Here is a 19,978-nt window from a genome sequence, read left to right as displayed (position 1 = left end):
GTAGGACTTTGTTGATCTTAAGAATAACAAAGTTAACAAAACTTGAGAACAAAACATAAATTCTCTTAAGCAGGAGGATCTCTAAACATGTACTGTTCCTGTACCGAATTTTGAAAAGCATTGAAAAAGACTCACTTGCACTTTTAACTCCGTGGGAATCTCTGCAATGGTAATTTCCGAAATCCAAACAAGGCGGAATGAGAGCTTTTTACTTTAGAAAAACTATGGAACTATTAAATTGTGGTGTGTTTCAACGATTCGGTTTCACAGGTAAAAAAAATCTTTTTAACTAGAAAATCGATCTTTTTGTTGCTTAAAATTCTGAAAAAAAACTAAAAACAAGTTAAACAGTTTTTAAGATATCATGGTCAGCGCAAATGTATTTTTCAAAAAGTTTTGCTCGCTATTTTCCTATGGATGGAACCAGCGTGCCACGAACTGCTTTCATTTGAAATCTAGAACGATTCATTTTTATTACTAATAACATCGAAATTATTGTGTATTTAAACAATCACAATATTTTCAGTTCAGGAAAAGGATCAGTTATTACTTTTAACAATAATGTTAGAGATTTATACTATACTATAGCAGGAGGATCTCTTAAAATGTACTATTCCAGTACCGAATTTTGAAAAGCATTGAAAAAGACTCACTCGCACTTTTACTTTCGTGGTAATCTCCGCAATCGTAATTTCCGAGATCCAAACGAGGATAAATGAGAGCTTTTTACCTTAAAACTACTATGGAACAATTCAATAGGCTAAAATAATATTTCTATACGCAATCTTTGACATAAATTTAGTGAAACTGGAGCGTAAAATGCCATTAAAATATTCAATTTCAGATTATTATCTATCGATTAGTCATGTAGTTAATATATTTTGCTAACATTAATCGAGAATTAGCATTTATTCTGTTGGGATGAATCAGCGAATGTTTATAAGCGAATTTGTTTTCAGCTTTTCTTTAGAAATAAAATAAACAACAGATCGTTTACTTTACGTTGATCGTTGTTCCACAAGATTCAATCATTAGCATTGATAAACATAACATGTTTTTACACTTTCCGCAAAAACAATTCCGTTCACAAAAAAACCACTGCGGAAAGGAATCCATGAAGTCCAATCCAGTTCCCGGCAAGTCGATCAATAACGTTTCTTGTTTCTTCTTCATTATTGACGATCGCATTATCTAGTTGTCAATATTGATGCCTTGAATTTTGATTCTAAGTAGTGACGATTTGTTTGACTTTATGAAATAATAGTTTGGTTAGTTTCACGCACCCCGGTAGCTCTTAACATATTGTTGACAACAACGCCACCAAAACAAAATGCGTCGGTTTCAGGAACCAGCTTCCATAGCAGGTGGGTGGTTTCACGACGAAAGAAGGTGTGAAGGTCTTAGGTGTGAAGGAAAATAAGACAACCTTACTTTTTTAATATGTCAGGGTTGTATTCATTCGGAAGAACAGAAAGTTGGGAACAGAAATAATGAGGAAAAATTAGTAGTTGCCATAACTCAAACCAGAACTTGATTTCACTTGTACCGTATTGAAAAACGAGATTGTGACTACACATGAAAGATAAAAATAACTTTTTAACTGAAACTCATCTGGATCGTTACTACACATAAGAATAACAATGTTTCCACCCGCATGTGAAAGTGCCATTTGATCAGCGTAATTAACTATTCCATGTATAACCCAAACAATATCCATGAATGCATATCAATATCTAGTATAGTTAGTTTATGGTATGATATTTGTTGCGATAAAAATCGGTGAATTTATGAATTATTAACAAATTTGGAAAAAAAACTCTCCAGCATTACCTCGTTAACAATGTACACAAATAGAGTTCCAAATTTCAAACGAGTTATGAGGTTATGAGGGGCACCGACTTTAAGGTGAAATTCAGTGGAATGCGCGTGTTGTGAATTTCACCAAAAAACTGGATCGATTTTCGAAAAACTAAAAACATTTAAATTTTCGTACTTGAATTTACAATAACTAAGTATGCTTGGAATTTTCAATTTTTGCTTTGGTATGCGTATTTGGTTTTAGAAAACTATGATTGGTGACTATACCATTATACGGGGATGTTTTAAAAATTATAAAACAGTATTTGAAGCGATTTTTTTAAATATGATTTTGAGGCTCAAAACAATAAATCACCGAAATTTTAACGATTCAAAGCGAAATTTTCGACATTTTCTTTATACCTCGTGTGCGCTGTTTCGTACAGTACAGGTGTGAGATACACACGGTGGGATTGCTGGTATACTGCCTTGATCAAAAAGTTCCCGGAATTTATTCAGAAAATACAAATACAAGATTATTCATCAAAATCGATATTGTCCCCTTCAAAGTACTCCACATCGACTGCAACACACTTATGCCAGCGCTTGATCCAATCCTCGAAACATTTTTTTCATATTTATGTCGTTTTCGATTGATGCCAAACCTAACCCAGTTTCCACTCTAACTGCTGTCAAGCCGTTTGTTTGAAGCTAGTTTCAAACCTAGTTTCAACGTTGTTGAACTGAAAATCGAGTCAGTTTCGAACTTGGTTTTTATATCAGGTTTGCTCAAATCGCCGTTGCTAAGTGCGTAACCAACACAGTTTCGTGAAAAGTGTTTGTTTGAGGAAACTACCCTGAGTCAGTTTCAGTTTTCTCAAGCGAAAACGACATTAGTTTTCGGTATGGCCATCAGAGCCATCAGAGCATGCACTCAACACAGTAACTTTTACAAATGACCAGGTATCAAGCTGAAAATTTTGATAGAATATCAATGACAGATGCGGCAATAAAATAAAAAATAAACTCTGATCGAGTGGCTGAGAGCGCCACAGGGTGGTGATTTCGGGACCTTTTTGATCCAGGAAGTATATCGTGAGCAAAATCACATGAGAAACAATGAATCAAAATAGTAGCAAATTGGGTTTATTGTCGAAATTACAGATTAATGCGTACAAAAAATTGAAAAAAACACACACACACAATATGCGTAGAGAGTCCTTGTGTACGAAACCAACGTAAGGCAGAGGTCGTTTAGAGTGACATCAGGTGTTCCACAGGGATCAATACTTGGCCCAACGCTCTGTAACGCAATGTACAACGGTTTGTTAACACTGAAGCTACCGGCAGGCGTCATTATCGGTGGGTTTGCAGACGACGTTGTCTTAGCGGTATCTGGCGAATCAACCGATGAAGTCGAAATACTGGTATCCGAATCCATCACTGACGACACTGTCGAAAGATGGATAAATGGAGTGAAGCTGCAAATCACAAGACAGAAGTGCTCGTAGTCAGTAACCGCAAAGCAGTCCAAAGGCTGAAGATCACGGGGGTTTCTACGCAATCACATCGAACTTTCGTGTCACTATAACGGAGGTATTTCTCTTTATTTTTCCATTAATATTGCTTCTTATGACCCAAGCAAAGGGAAATAAATGAAACAACTTCTTGTTATTTGTGATATACAATGAAATAAATATCAGTTTATTAATGTGTGTATGCTTCATGTCTTGTGTGCGTACAAACAACTTCTTCACATTTTCTTCATGATTTTTATAACAATCGAATTTGGTAATGTATTCGCGTGTATTTTGATATACAATATATATTAAAAACGTATATTTCAAGTAGAATTTGTTGTTCGTTCAGCTCTTGTGTTTATATTATTTTTATAAAAAAAAATACGTGCGAAAACAATGACAATGGATTCCTTCAGTGTACAAAATAGACAAAAACTTCAACTGCCGTTGATTATCAAATAATAAATAAAACAGTTAACTAGAAACAGGAAAACAGTCACATAATGGCAGAACACAGTGCACGCGGGTTTGGTACAAAAGTGTTGGTCTGGGGTGGGTTGTTTACCGAGTAAAGCATTTCCAGCTAGCTTGCAATGGTCTATGCAACGAATACGCGGATGGCTAATTTAATAAGGCAGAGAAAAAAATCTTCTGCCATTTAGAATGCGGTTCGATTCTATCATCTTTTACTGTACTGTGCCAATTATCGGCGAAAGCGAAACAACTTTGACTTCTGAACAGCCACTAAAGTACCACCCTTGACTTTTTATTTTCGTTTTTCTTTTCTTTGTAGTAATTTGGAAGAACATGCACATAAATACTCTTAGTAAACCTGTGATACGGCTTATTTACAAGAAGGAAGAAGTTATACGCTGGTAGTAGAAAGGGAAACATTTCTTTTGACAATACTATCTACTATAAAAAGAGGTTTTTGACTTGAAGACGGAGTGACTACACTGAAGCACAAAGTTTCGGAACGGAGAAGAAACGGTAAATATCTTGTAATTTCGTATTTTTTGGTAACTTCGCGACCTAACTTGAAGAGGGCTGTTGTGAACAATGTAATATTCAATAGAGATTGATTTTCTTCGTGATGGTTTTCCGGCACATATGACAAATTTTGAGCGGTTCAGCACACTTCGAGCAGGCTCCGTGTCCGCACAGGAATGCCACGTTACGGCGACGCTCCATGCAGATACTACAACAGTGGGTTTCCTCGATTTCCATTATTTTACTTTCAAGGTACCGTAAACGATCGGCAGACGGCAATCGGGCGTCCTTTGGATTGAACAAATGTTTTCCTCCAACGGTCAGGCGTCGTTCGATGCACAAACCACACGAGAGACATTTTTTCATTCGTAATCCACACTCTTCACAGGAAATCTGATGCTGGCAGGGTTCGAATACGATCAGTAAAAGCTGTTCGTTACAAACTATACATTCCTGAGGGATGCTACTGATACTCGGTGGACTGCTAGATGGGACGACTACCGGAGAAGGGTTTGGATTTTTATCCAAGTATTGTCGCCGGCTGATATGCTTATTCGAACTTCCGCCGGATTCCGGTGTACCTGCTACTGTAGGCGATAAGGCTCGATTTGGTGATTGGAAACGTGCTGGACTATCTAAGGGTGCACTGGGACCAGATAGTTGTGGTTCACTGGTCACGGCAGTTTCGATGTTCATTCGCTTAGAATCATCATCCTGCGCAACTACATTCGGTGTATGACTTGGAACAGGTGGAGGGGTTGCGATGGCAGTTTCGCGATTATGCCCACGATTTCTTCGTGCCGGTGTCGGCGGATTCGATTGCCCTAGACCACTTGTACCGGGACTTGCCGCTCCTTCGGACATCAGATTATTGCCTTCATTTTCGTCCAGATTGTTGCCAGCAAGCGACATTGCCTCTAAATTCGACTGCATCTGATTCACTGGCACATCTTCTTCCTCTTCTTCTTGAGAGTTGTTCAAAGATCGATCCGTAGCCGATGGAGCAGTGGAAGCTTTCTCTCTAGCGATTCTGCTTCTCTCGTAACCAATAATAATATCCTTTATTTGTTGACTAGGTATCCACTCCAGTACTCGAGCTCCTTTATAATTCATGTCCACTGGACAGCCTTCCTTTGCTAGAAAGCACAGCAACGCATACATCAATCGATTCTCATTTCCGAGTGGGGCCAACGATTTATACATTTCAGAAATTTTGGGTGAATCCGATTTTGATACGTCCTGTAAAAGATTTGCTTTCTTTATGATGCACAAATGCATCGCATTGTCACCATCCTCATCCTTCGCCGCAATGTCACACTTTAGTTCAACCAATTTTTCAATGGCCGCCGTATGTCCCTGTGACACTGCCAGCAAGAACGGTGTCTGTCTCCTATTATTTCTAATGTTGATATCTGCCTGTCCTTCTTTCACCAAAACCTCAACCACTTTTGAATGCCCATTAAGTGCTGCTAAGTGAAGTGCTGAAAACCCATCATCTTTTCGTACATTAACCAGCTGCCGCGCCAATCGAATAATGTTCCTTGCAGCATGAATATTTCCCTTCAGCGAAGCATGATGCAGTGCATTGAAACCTCTTTTGTTTCTGATCGTTAGATCTAGCGTGGGGCAGTTACACAGCAGATCCACGACTTCAGTATTTTCCTTGCCAATTGCATCGTGCAGTGCCGTATCCCCGTACGCATCCTGCACGTTCACATTCGCCCCAAACTCGAGCAGCACTTTCACACAGTACGGTGGCTTCTTGTGGGCGGAAATGTGTAACGCCGAACAGTGTGACGAGTTCAGCACATCGATATTGGCATTATGCTGGAGCAGAACTCGCATTACATCCGGCTGATTTCCGAACGCCGCATAATGCAGCGTCGAATCACCTTCCTTATCCACCACGTTGACGTTGGCACCGATCGAAAGCAAATATTTGACCAATTCTATGTGACCTTGGTGGGCGGCCACCTGCAGGCAGGTCTTACCACCGCTTACGCAATCTACTTCCTCCAAGTTGGCACTGAAAGGAGAAGAAGATAAAAAAAACAGAATTAATGATGTGTTATTTTAGAGTAATGTTCGGCTATTCGCATTGCAAATTCTGTGGGTATATCGTAACTGATGTTAACAGAGAACCCAGAATATGACATCTAGGAGGATAAGCAAGCCGCATATCAACTGAGCGGATAGTTAATTCACCATTAGTTAATTCACATTAGGCGAAATACCAGGTGCACGCATTGAATTGAAGTGAGCGTTTTGACGTTGGACTATATCTTTCTTTACTATGCTCAGCTGGGCGCATTTTCAAAATTTCACGACACGTAAGTGTAACGAAATTACTCCTGATTTGATTTCCCGATAACTTCTTCCCTGTTTGAGTATCTTCTCTAATTCCACTGTTTTTATTATTTTTTTATGTACCTAAGGTTAATTATGAATTAACAAGAAACAACCCTCCTCCCGTAAAACCGATTCCATCTAACAACATATACGATATTCTAACAAAATCTAATTTTAACGACACAAAACAAAATTCCTAAATTTGACGCTTATTGCTCTGAAAAACCAACAACAATATATGCCTGCTATTTCAGAGCATTTCGAAATGAGCTTCCTTCGTTCCTACCAGAAGTGAAAGTGAAAATTTCAATTCGATGGGAAAAATATAAACGGCATGATGGCACTGCCAAGCTAACACACTATCTCAATTTATTATCAAGGCTTCGGCCATGGTACAACAAATTGTTATATGAACATACGCTGTTAAAATTGTGGTAATTCGTTCGCAAACATGTGACGTCTGTTCAATGAACGAAACCAATAATTCATATTATTGATTATTAGATTCTCATCCAATAAAATTCAATTCAAAATCATTAAATGTACATACTACATTAAATGAATTCAAAGAAAGGGCCTTATAATCCCATAGGTTGTTATTGAGTTTTATCTAGATCTGTCATCCGGTTCCAGAGTTACGGGGTAAAATGTGCCAAGTGAATTAAAAAAGTTCACTCGAGTTTCTCTGAGACCGCTTATCCAATTTTCACAAGCTTTAGTGCAAATAAAAGGTCTTACAATTCCATATAAGCCTACCGAATTTCATCCGAATACGACTTCCGGTTCCGGATTTACAGGCTGTTAAGTATAAAAAAATTCTCATACATGACACAGAAAAATCAAACCAAATACATTCAAATAGCCGTTTAATTCTTCAATCAGGCAGATTATGATTAGTTGATGAACAAATACATGATTTTAGGTATACCGGATCATCGTTCCAGGTTTCGGAAGTACATCGGAAGATGAAAAGTATCATGTTTCCATAAGTTGATGTAGAATTTCATCCAGATATGGCTTCCGGTTCCGGTAATACAGGGTAGTGTGTATGAAATTGCTACCTGTCATATAGAACGATAATGCGATAAAAACGTAAAAGTTCTTCTAAATTTTTTTAGCTATACCGGTTCCCAATTCCCGGTTCCGGACGCACCAGAAATAGTGATCGAAAGCTCAAAAACCGAACTCTTCATTTTCTCAAAAACAGATGAGTCGATTTTTACAAACTTAGACTCAAATAAAAGGGCCAACGTCCATAAAAATATACTGCTTTTTACCTTTGTTCGCAACTCACTTCCGGTTCCGAAGCAACATGATGAGATGTGTTTAAAATTTCATACCATCATTTAGAGCAAAACACGAAGAAATCCTTTAACATGTATCAAAACTGTTAAAAATTGAAAAGGTTATGCTAATGTATGCCCAAACAAACATTTTCGTCTTTATTCACTATTCAAAGTAAAGTCTTTTGAAGAGTTCCTTTGTAATACTAATGAAAACGAGTTATATGTGATAGGTATTATAGCACCACTAGGTGGATTAAAACAGGTTTTTAAGGTTCAAACAATTGTATTCAACTCTTCAAGAAAAATACCCAAATGAAAAAACAAACTAAGCGGAAAGGAGAGCTAGAACGTCGAAATCTACATTATACGAACATACAGGGTCCGCCATCTAGCTTTTTTTTAACTAGCGATTATTTCGGCATTGCTAACCTTAACTTTTTGGTGACAGCAATTATTTCTAGCAGTACGTGTTGTTGTATAGCCTCAAATTCAATATAATTATGGTTTTAATGGTCATGTCGTTTTTTAAACTTGTGTTTCAGTGTTCCGTTGATACTATGTTTATATTTTTTTAGAAATAGAGTGTTTCTAGCATACTAAACTAACTTTAAACGTGGGGGTCCGTGGAGAACTAGGTTTAGGAAGGTTGGAAACCACTGGTTTTTAACGATCGACCTACCTGAGATAATTCTGCACGAAATCCATATTTCCTTGAGCAGCTTCACGCACCAGGCGATCGGCAGCTGACGTCCCGGACAGTCCGGACAGTGGCGTCATGTGATGCTCATTCGTACGCTGGTTACTCAAATCCATCATACTGTTGGACCGTTCGGTAGCCGTCGCCTGTGATATCAGCGACCGCTCTAGCTTCACACACTTTGGATTGACCGTCCACGCTAGGTCGTCGTCACACTGTTGCACTCGCAAATCACCATCACCGTAAATTTTGATCACTTTACCCGACTTTCCCAGCACATTGTGCATCGTCTCCACCCACTCGCCGTGACCTTTCTGCAGCTGCTGCATCTTCGCAGCATCCGTGATGAAGGTAACAATGTCTCCTACAGCAAAACTATAAATCCTAATGAGCGCCGCCGGATGAAACGTCCACCGGTTAGCGCAACCTTCGTACTGCACTCGAATATCACCCTTGTCCGTGATTCTATGAACAATGCCAATCTTCGCCAGATATTCGGCCATTCGTGGATTCCATCCACCGTGGCCCTGTTGCAGTGCCATCAATCTTGCCTCCGGAATGGCAACCTGAACGCGATCACCAACATTGAAATGCGAGCGAACCGGGGGAGATACCGGTTGCTGCTCTTCTGGTTGACCTGCGAAAAACAAACGAATGATTACAACAATTTCATATCAGAAAAAAACCTAGCTCACCTAAAACCGGCATATGGTCCTTATAATAATATCCTCCAACTGCTGGCTGCACGTACCGTAAATCCACGTTACCTTTGTGTCCTAATCGATACACGTTCGTCGACCCTGATGCCCAAGATACATTCGCTACGCTTCGACACGATTCGTTGTCCCAGCCACGAATTTCCATAACCCGCCCGGTCTTGGTTGGTCCTCCGTCCTGGTTGTTCCACTCCCAGTCCGGTCCACGTACAACCCGTGCTCCAACGAAAATACCTTTCAGCTGTACTTTGATAGCTTCCTTACGTGGCGGAACGCAAACACTAGTAGATAAGAGATTATAAAAAACAGATCATACATCAATGAAACACATCGTCCATATCATACATGAAAAAGAAAAAAAATGAATTTCTCTGCGCCTTATCCGAAATCGATCTTTTACAAAAGAGAAACCCTTGTTCAAAGGCGCAAACTTTTCGCCAAGCAGTTTGTGGAAAATGAAAACGACTAGATGGGCAGCGATGCGAAGCTTAACAACACCTTCACTAACAAACAGACTTGGCGCATTAACAGTGACTACAAAATTGTTCAACAGCTCGTAAGACGCAGGATCGTTGATCAGACTCTCCACACAGCCGAAACTGAAAAGGGAAACAAACTTTCTTCTTCAGTGGTCAGCAATGAGCCGGATGTTTATCGCAGCAAACGCGTTTCAACTGGGCGATTCGCGGATTTGGCGAGTTTATGAATCATGGAAGGAATTTCCCAAGTCAAGAGGGAGCACTGGAATGACACAATGGTCATTAGAGCGATGATTGAATGAAGGGGAACAAGATAAAAGACTGCTGGATTTGAGTGATCACAGAAATTACTTACTTTTTGTATACGTTATTATCAGATCATGATTTAAATTTACATCGATTCGATGATTATAGGGTGATAGGTGAATGACTTTTGAATCTATTTGGTTATGTGATTGCCATTAAGATAACATATGCCTAATAGGATCACTTTTATTTTTCTTTAGGAATATTGTTACCTATAAACAGAGAAGAGAAAGGTATAACATGATAAAAAATGCGATGTGGAATCCGGCGGAAAAAATGAGCCAAGAATAGATCTACTGGATTCCTGCTTCCATGTCGTAGAAGGCGACAATGGCAGTAGTTTCTTTTTTCTTTCATTTATTACATATTTTCAACGTTTCTCTTCTAATTACTCTATTTTACTAAATTATCTCTTCATTTAAGTCATCAATTTGGGGCTACCTTCGGAGAAAAGTTTTATTTGGTATGTTTTCTTCTTCCACGTTAAAGCTTGTCTTTCAAGTCTGTAAATTTAATGATACAAAGCCACTATTGCGCAACTTCGTTAATATTACAACGTTAATGATAAAGATAACATATATCGGATAATTGAATAAATAAGAAAAAAAAAGTTTGTTTATTAAATTATTTTTTTCTCGGTAGCCGGCTGCCCAGGCTAACCAAAAATTTTAAAAAATGATTGAAATAATAAAGCGGAAATAATAAACAATCAAGTCACGCGTGAAATCTGTTGACCTTTGTTTGGTGATTTGAAATGATTTTATAAAAAAAATTAGTATATCACTTCAATGAATCAATGAACCAGTTTCAGGTAGGATCATCTAGAAATTCTCTGTACAATTTCAGCTAATCCCGATCAGTAACGGAGTAGCAACCAAGGCTGATCGCTCAAGCTCAGGCTCTATTTATTCGATGAAAGAAGGTCGGATGGTACCGAACATGAAATAATGAGTCATTTTGTCCCCATCCCACGAATGTAGCCAATACTTGGCGCTCTAAGCTCGAGTACACACATTTCATATACATCCAACATAAAATTTCAAGTATCTTGTATGTACATCTTCAGGAGAACCTTCAGTGGCTTATGCTTATGGCAGTAAAAAACAAATTGCTGTCTCAGTAGAAACGTCGAAGCGTCGTTCTATTGATGACGTTATTGACAGATTTGCTTGACATGCAGAGTACCGAATTCTTCTATTGAATCTATGATTCAAAACTCATTTAATAAAAAACTCCCTTTCAAAAGTATATCGTTATGTCTTTGTATTTCTTTGAAAAACACGAAAAACACGAAGCGAATATTCATTCGTCAATCTTTAGTTTTTACTTACAACGAATGGTTACATCTGATATCATACTACATAAGCAGCTGATATATCAAAGGAAAAAAGAACTCAAAAACGTGCCTACACGCATGTTTTCATCCGGTTAACTGCCAAAAGGGTAGAATTTTTCTGCAAGTAAGCTTAAATAATTACCTTCCATCGGAAATTTATCAGAGGCAATTATCTGTCTTAGCTATTTTTTACCACCATCCGAAAAAAGTTAATTTTTCAATACAAACGTTATTATCTTTCTCCGAGCAGAATCAGCCTAGATGTCGTGTGGAAAAATAACCTAACCAAGAATAAATCCAATGGGTTACTGATTCCATATCGTAAAACGGCGCCAATTTTTCATAATTTGACGACAAAATTGGTTTATATCTATTTCTTTCTAGCTTCTGATAAAAGTTTTGTTTGGTAATTCTTCCATGTTAATTTTTGTCTTTCAAGATTATAAGTTGAATGATAAAAATCAACTGTCCCGAAAATCAGTTATTTTTCGATTTCACAAAACATGGAGGAAAGTTTTTTGAATCTATTTTCTGTGACCAGCAGTATTCTAACGCCTTCAGTCACTGGAAGTTCAAAATGATTTGTATGGTTTACCCGCGGAAATTCATCAATACAGTTGACAATCAAAATGATACAGAAGCTTTTTAACCCAGTATTGACATACATTCATGAAAATCGTCGAAACTATCGGAACAGTACTGCACCCAACAGTGAAACAATATGTCGTTCAGTCTAAACTTTTTGGAGCAATAGATCGCAAACAACAGCTAGAATCCTATCCACAACGCTAAAATCAAGGATGGCTTTTATCGTATCAAAGAATGCTCACTAGCAACTCTTCACACGATTGAATCAGTGCCATAAAAGAGAGACGGATATCATCGCAGCAACAAAAAACCGGCACAATTCATTTAACATAGAATAGACACCAGTGCGAGAGCGAATTTCTCTCGATGAGCTGTCTGAGCATCACGGGTTAGCACACTGCTGTGGGGATTCTCTCTGAAGCAACAAACGGTCGCTTATTCTCGTTTTGCGACCTGATTCTATACGGGCAGTTGATAATTGCGATAGAATCATTTTACTATTGCCGCTTATTCTAACTATGTGCATATAACCTTTGAATAAGTTGTATCTATAAAAATAGCTGTGAATGCTCCAGACCAGGGTTTTGAAATATTGTATATTTTAACCTAGTATGAGAATCATCAAGTCAAATTATCTGCGATAATTATTAATTTGCGATTCTCTCTTGGTAAATTCCTCACAGCGCCGATCATTGCCGGACTGTATATATTTTGTTAAGGGCCGAGAAATACTCAGAGTGTTATGAAGTGGAGCGAAGAAATGTAGAAAAATTCTCTCGCGGTTCATGCATCGAGAGCAGAGCTAAAAAAAAGTCATTTTCATTGACTGAAAAATAGACGAAAATGACAAGAAATTACTGTCACTCTCAGCTTCGCTTGCAAACGCTGAGAACGAAATCCATGTCCAGTCAATGACATAAGCGGAACAGTAGTTTCAAAATTGTGTTTTTTCTTTCATTTGCCCTTTCAGTCATTTGCAGTTTTCAGTGAAAATCCCATAGTATGCAGTGTCGATATTCAACCAAAGCTGTGAGAATTGAAAACGACAGAAAAAGGTTTCGCAATAAGTTTTAACTGTTGGTGCTAGAATTTGTAGTAGTTTTGGTTTCCAAAGAAGTTCTGAGATGTAATTACTTCGATTTGCCATATTTTAGTCGCTTTTTATAGCCAAGCGTCACATATTTTCAATACATCGATGAAAGAATGAGAATTGAAATTCTGCTGTTGCTACCTGAAGACGTTAGTATGGTTTCGTCTTGTCACAGAGGAAAGAGTGACGTTGGCAATCATGCTCTCTAATTTTTTCGATGAGAAACGAAAATGCTTCGTCTCTCTTCATTTGTTCTGGTGTCGGTCATTTACGAATGAGACAGTAAAACATTGAAAATGAGACTGCTGGAATGGTTTCTTTCATTGAGAATGCGTGACAATTTTAAGCTCTGATCGAGAGACTCGAGTTCTTGTAGCATCTTCTACCGGATTGAAAATGTTGTATACAATGTAGAGAAATATCGAGCCACTTTCTGCCAAATTATCGGCAATCACAAACACTGATGATGGCACAGCGAATCAATCTGTTCAATGAACGATACCCTCAGATGAATTATCATGCTGTGATTGTGATGAAAACAAACTATTAACAAAGTCCTGTCAGATCAAAAATTTTAAATATTTAAGTAATAGAATTGAATTTAAAATCATTAGATGTACCTAAGATTTCGGAAAATCGTTCGGCTGCCACGGCTTGCTCTTTTAAAACATCATTTTTTTTCTAATGTATCTGTCAGTCAATAAACAATGTTTACGATTTCAATGCGTAGATGGCCAAATAAATCGAATGATAACTGTTAAAATGCACAATATATCGATCTATAATAGGATTCTAAATGCTCGTAGAGGAATCAAAAAAATAATCAGGAAGTACGATTTCTTCATGATGAACTATCCGCTGGTTTTAAACCAGTTTTATTTAAAATAGATTAATTAATTTATCTTCTACGAGGAATCTTTCTACAATTGATCTGATTCTAGCAGATCAATCAATAACATTCAGGGTTTCGAATTAAGCAATGATTAGTTCAATTAGTTATATAGCTTAGAACTAATCGACTAGAACACTATCGAATGTGAACCCTAAAATTGTTTTGGGAAATATAGATAAAGCCTTATATAATTCCTCAGAAACCAGTTTAAACTCTCAAAAAAGGAACTCAAATACTTCCTGTAATCGGTGAATAAGATCAAAGTCGACAACTCTTCCTATTTTGCGAGTCCTTTTGACATCTAACAGAAATATAAGGAACTTAAAAACATGAAGGCTCTTAAAAATGTTCAATAATTTTGTTAAAAATTTTCCCTATGTTACATTGAGATTTTGCCATAAATTTTGCATATGTGTTGAATACTTATTTAAAAATTTAACAAAAATCCAACAGAAGCATCCAAGTTAGCCTCATTTTCCAAAATGAGTTTATTGTTGTTGATAACAACTAAAAACACTCTGATGCTTCCTGTTTGATTTAAAACTGTCTGCAAGCCTCTAAAAATCGTTGGACGAGACATGGGGTGTTGGCCCAATTTCCAATCGACAATAAGTTATTTCAATACTTGTACAGAACATTTCGCTCAAACGCAAATCTGGGTATTGTCTCCTTCTTTTCAATTGTTGAAAAAAAAATCATTATTCTAACAACTGTTACGCATAGGTGAGTTAGTAATATTTTTCTCGGTTTTTCACTAAAATTCCCGACTTTTTCCCGGTTTTTACCGGTGAAATCAAATTCCCGACTTTTTCCCGGTTTTCCCGATTTTCCCGGTCACTTGCCACCCTGCAAGACTGATTTCTAAAAAGGGCGTATGTATTTTGCAAGTACTTTCTTCAAATCATGATGTCCAAGAAGAAGTTGTAGGAAATCGATTATCAGAAATTTGAAGTTTTTCAAATGTCGGTAAATTGTTTTAGTTGTAACTTCGTCATTTTTCAATTTGCACCTAAATGTAAGCTTTAAGTTATGGTTTAAAATAAAATTATTCAAGAAAATATAAGAAGTTTTTTTATTTTAGTTTTTTGGTTTGTTTATTAATTTTTGAACAAAGTTTTCCAGCTTTTTTTTCACAGTGTACATTTTTTTCATTTCCTAGAAGTAGCATCAAAAATACATACGTCGTTTTTAAAAATGTGTCCTGTGACGAATTGGTCTCCGCATCCGTGCAAAATGAATATTTGGTCATACTAAAAACGTGTGCAAAATTTCATTCGAATCGGAGGTTGTGAATTCTTATGACTTGCTAAGCATTTCTGGAACTGCTCATCACAAACTAAACCGATTTTCACAAAGTAAGGCTCAAAAGATTTTCACAAACTTAGACAAGACGCGGGTCTCATTGGCTGATTACCAATTCACCTCTTTGGATATACCGAAAGTGGTGATCAAAGAACTCCGGAATGGATTTTTCAGGCTTCAACCAAATAAAAGATATGATGAGTTAATTGGCTGATGTGGTTTGAAAACTCTTGAGATTGTTTGATGAGTGTTTGAAACGATTTATTAATTTTTAGTTTGTTCGTAAAGACGTAAAGTCGTTGCACAGTGGTTCAAAGGCGCAATTTCACGCTCTTAATTGATAACTCATAGGATCGTGGTTTTTGAGGTACAGTATCTTCAAAAAAGTTGCTCAGAATGATAGACGCCATCTTTTGGCAAATTTTATTTATGTGATTAATCCCCCTAAAAGTGAGATAAAAATTTTATTTTAGCTCAAGGCCAACCTTAGGGCTAAGTTACTTCGACAAAGTTGTGCAGAAAGTTATTTCAAACAAGTTTGCTGAAGGTACTATTTCCGTAACTTGAGTGTAATTCATGATATAATGTATTTTCTGAGGGGTATCCAAAAACCAGTTTTTGTAAGAAAACATATATATTTTAAATTTATATGAGTTTTTCATGTTATACAAAGTTTTTCGTCATTAAAAACTACACAACTTTCTCAAACATACTATGCTGCTATCATTTCAGTTTAATGAAATAGAGCAATTTTTTATGTTTTTTTTTAATAAAATTCTAACTTGTCTCTAATCAAAAGGCGCAGGAAGGTGCAGATGAGACTACTTACATATTAAACTACTTCAAAAGAGCTGTCCTACCGTGGTTGAATTACTCGTCTGCGATCGTCTGCAGGCGAGATATGTTCTTTCCAAATATCATTGTCCTTGACATTTGCAATGATTAGGTTCATTGTATATCAGATCAGATTTCAGTATATATTCGTTACCATGGAAACTCTCACAATGAAAGGTTTTTATGGACATCGAAGTCTAGAAAAGTTTAGTAATAATTACAGACGTTTTTTGAAAGTTACTGTCCGACGTTTCTTGAAACGAGTTTTGATAATACTTTTTTCTACCAGAAGATGACATAACTTAACTCGATTTGATGCTGGCTTTTTTAAAAGTCATGACAAAACAGTTACTAAACTATTCAATTTATAGACTTCAATGTGCACAAAAAAAATCATATTTTGTGGCAAGTACCATAGTAAAAATGAAAAATTGCTCTGCTTCATTAAACTGTAAAGGATAGCAGCATAGTATGTTTGAGAAAGTTGTGTAGTTTTTAATGATGAAAAACTTTGTATAGCTTGAGCTTGAGCTTGAGCGACCACCCCTGGTTGCTACTCCGTTACTGATCGGGATTAGCTGAAATTGTACAGGGAATTTCTAGATGATTCGACCTGGGACTGGTAAATCATCCTTCAATGTACATCTTCTGGTAACCCCAGAATTCATTGATCAGTACCGGCGCCGGCCAGGCCCGAACGTAGATCGTCTAAGGAATGGGAAGGGATGTTAGTCCAACACTTGTTGTTACTAGAGGCCCTATATACTACTGCGCACTCCACAAGTGTCACGGAAGAAGGATATTTGTTAGTAAAAATTTCAGTATTGTTATTATTCGCGCGCGACTCAGTATGTTCCGGTTTCAAGATGCTCGGATGCACCACTGAACTCGCTGACTTCCCGAGTGAACGTTTCAACAATATCCTATATTGAAGTCCCGGGAAGTATTGATTCACAGCTTTTATTCGATGAAACTGAAGAAAAATTTGCAATACTATCGCGTAAAGAATGAAAACTTCCTTATTTTTTGTATAAATCAAATTACGTGATACAAAATAAACGAGTGAATAGGATTTAGACAAAATAGTTGATTCATTGCATCGACATATTCTAAACAGTTGTTATAAAATCATTTTAAATCACCAAATGAAGATCAACAGATTTCACTCGCGTCTAGATTCTTTATTATTTCCGCTTTATTATTTTAATTATTTATTAAAATTATCAATTGGTTATATTCGTTGATCTGGGCAGCCGGCTACCGAGAAAAATATTAATTTATTGTTTGAAATATTAATATCGAGTATTTTTTTACTATGCATTCAATATACCGATATATGCTATCTCTGTTATTAACTTTGTAATATCAACGGATTTACGCAGAAGACAATCAATAACATGGAAGAAGAGAACATTCCAAATTAAACTTTTCTCCGAAGCTAGACGGAAATTGATAGATTGAAAGAAGAGATAATATAGTAAAATAGAGCAATGAAACATTGAAAATATCTGATAACTGAAAGGAAAAAGAAACTCCTGCAATTATCCCCTTTTACGACATGGAAGCAGGAATCCAGTGGATCTATTCTTGGTTCATTTTTTTTCCGCCGGATTCCACACGGCATCTAGGCTGGTACTGTCCGGAGAGAGCTAATAAGTACTATCAATCTCCTAGTGGACCCCAGCCCCCTTAATGATGAAAAACTTTGTATAACATGAAAAACTCATATAAATTGAAAACATATAAGTTTTACAAAAACTGGTTTTTGGACACCCTTTTCAGAAAATACATTATATCATGAACTACACTCAAGTTACGGGAATAGTACCTTCAGCAAACTTGTTTGAAATAACTTTCTGCATAACTTTGTCGAAGTAACTTAGCCCCTATGTTGGCCCTGAGCTAAAATAAAAACTTTATCTCACTTTTAGGGGGATTAATTATATAAATAAAATTTGCCAAAAGATGGCGTCTATCATTCTGAGCAACTTTTCTGAAGATACTGTACCTCGAAAACCACGTTTTTAATGAGTTATCAATTAAGAGATTTAAATTGCGCTTTTGGACCACTGTGCGTTGTAAACTTAACGAGGCAAAATTGGTACGAAAATCCAAAAACTGTTCCCAAAACTATTTCAATCTATGTTTTATTAGTTAATGATCACACAAACTTTTTCGGCTCCCTTATTTTCCGGTTCTGAAAGACCGAAAGTTGTGATAGAAACCTTTAAAAAGGAGGGATCGATATCTCATTAAATCCAAAGAATTTGTTGTTAATGGAACATGAAATATTCTTATTTTAAATTATGTTTACCCATAACAATTGATAATTCTCAACCATTGCAGAAGAAGTTTGGCAAATTACGATAATAATTATGAAGAAAGATCACTTTAACATGAAGCTGAGATAATCTTATGGGAGTTTGAGTCACGCCATTGTACACTAACGACATACACCTTATTTGGATGAAAAAGACGCAAAACAACAAAATTTACTTACCCGACCGAATTCGACGTCTGGTAACGAATGAACGAGTGCTCTAAATCGTGTACGTCGTTCCCGTAGCATGTGGCACATAAGTCATAGTTGGAACAATCCGCACAGCGAAACCTAATTCCGGCGATGCCCGGTTTGGTACAGCCGTCGCAGATGATGTTCGGATGTTTCACCCCGATTTGCGCGTTATCCACCACAATCAGATCGTACTGCTTCTGGTAACCTACCCGGTAATTGGTCCGATGGCCGGAGTCCCAGTTCACTACAACCGTTTTCTCCGGTGAATGTGTCGACCCGGAACGACCTACTTCGCAGAGCGTTCCGACGTGTCCTTCGCCGCCATCTAGAACCAAGGTTAGAGAAATTCAATTCCGTTACTAGATGATTCACACTTCATCACACTTCAAATAATAATCATTTGAAACAGAAACACATATATATTTATTGTAGCGAGCAAAAGATTTACCACCAAACAGAAGTGAGAAAAAAAAACTCCGAAAAAACTGCGAGCAATGGAAAAGCCGACAGCGATGCGCAACCGATTCGCTCTACGGCACAGACTAGATTAAAATCTTCTTAAAATCATTCTTCGGAGCTACGGAGACCATTCTCTCGATACCACAAAGTGAACGAACTCGGTCTGGGCCAGGTCGGGTCTGTGATGCATTGGGGAAATCATTTCCTTTCCAACAACGAAAAAAAAACAGTTTCAACATTGGCGGCAGTGACGCGTCTGTGTACAGACTTCGTGGTCTTTGTAGCATGATCGGTACTAGCGGCACCCTCGCATGTTAGCGTTGTTTATTGGTGTGTGCATATGAGGACTAGGTGAAAAAAAGAGCAATACTTCCTATACTTCTTTTCTGAGACCTTGTCGACGGTGCAGCTTATGCTGTAATAGGGGAGCTGGTCTCTGTGATTTATCGATACATTGCTCTATTGTTGCATGGTTCAGGTTTTCCATGTACGCACGCAATTAAGAGAGCGCTAGCTTTGGATTCCGTGAGACAAGACCTAGTAATTAGAATCGTTAAATTATTAGTTAGAACGAATATGTTTTCAAAGTTAGCAATAAAATTAGATTACTAAGCAAATCCTGATAATACACTGCACGGAGAACTTCCCCATCACAAAGTTGTAGCATTGCAGTTGTTGTTTCTTGATCTGAAGACAATAATTGCACCAGAAACGTGAAAAATTGAAATTCAAAGTAAACGTCACTTTTATGAGCATGTGTACAAAACAAGCTATGAATTGTTAATTTAGGCTTTTTTTTGTGCTGTAAGCGCACATTACCAA

General features: G+C 37.3%; 1 protein-coding gene across 1 annotated transcript in view; it reads right to left on the bottom strand.

Annotated features, from left to right (window-relative positions):
* Positions 1-3,462: 3,462 nt before the first annotated feature.
* Positions 3,463-19,978, bottom strand: part of LOC131427363 (E3 ubiquitin-protein ligase MIB2) — a 95,841-nt gene continuing 79,325 nt past the window's right edge. Inside the window, exons 3-6 of the mRNA XM_058590485.1 lie at positions 18,683-19,022; positions 9,335-9,636; positions 8,622-9,276; positions 3,463-6,333 (exon numbers count right to left, since the gene is read on the bottom strand). Of these exons, the coding sequence (XP_058446468.1) occupies positions 4,386-6,333; positions 8,622-9,276; positions 9,335-9,636; positions 18,683-19,022 (3,245 nt within the window). The 3' untranslated portion in view covers positions 3,463-4,385. The remainder of the gene's footprint in view (positions 6,334-8,621; positions 9,277-9,334; positions 9,637-18,682; positions 19,023-19,978) is intronic.

Source organism: Malaya genurostris, chromosome 2 (genome assembly GCF_030247185.1).
Source record: "Malaya genurostris strain Urasoe2022 chromosome 2, Malgen_1.1, whole genome shotgun sequence".
Classification (NCBI taxonomy): Eukaryota; Metazoa; Arthropoda; class Insecta; order Diptera; family Culicidae; genus Malaya; species Malaya genurostris.
This window is presented reverse-complemented; position numbering and strand designations above follow the sequence as displayed.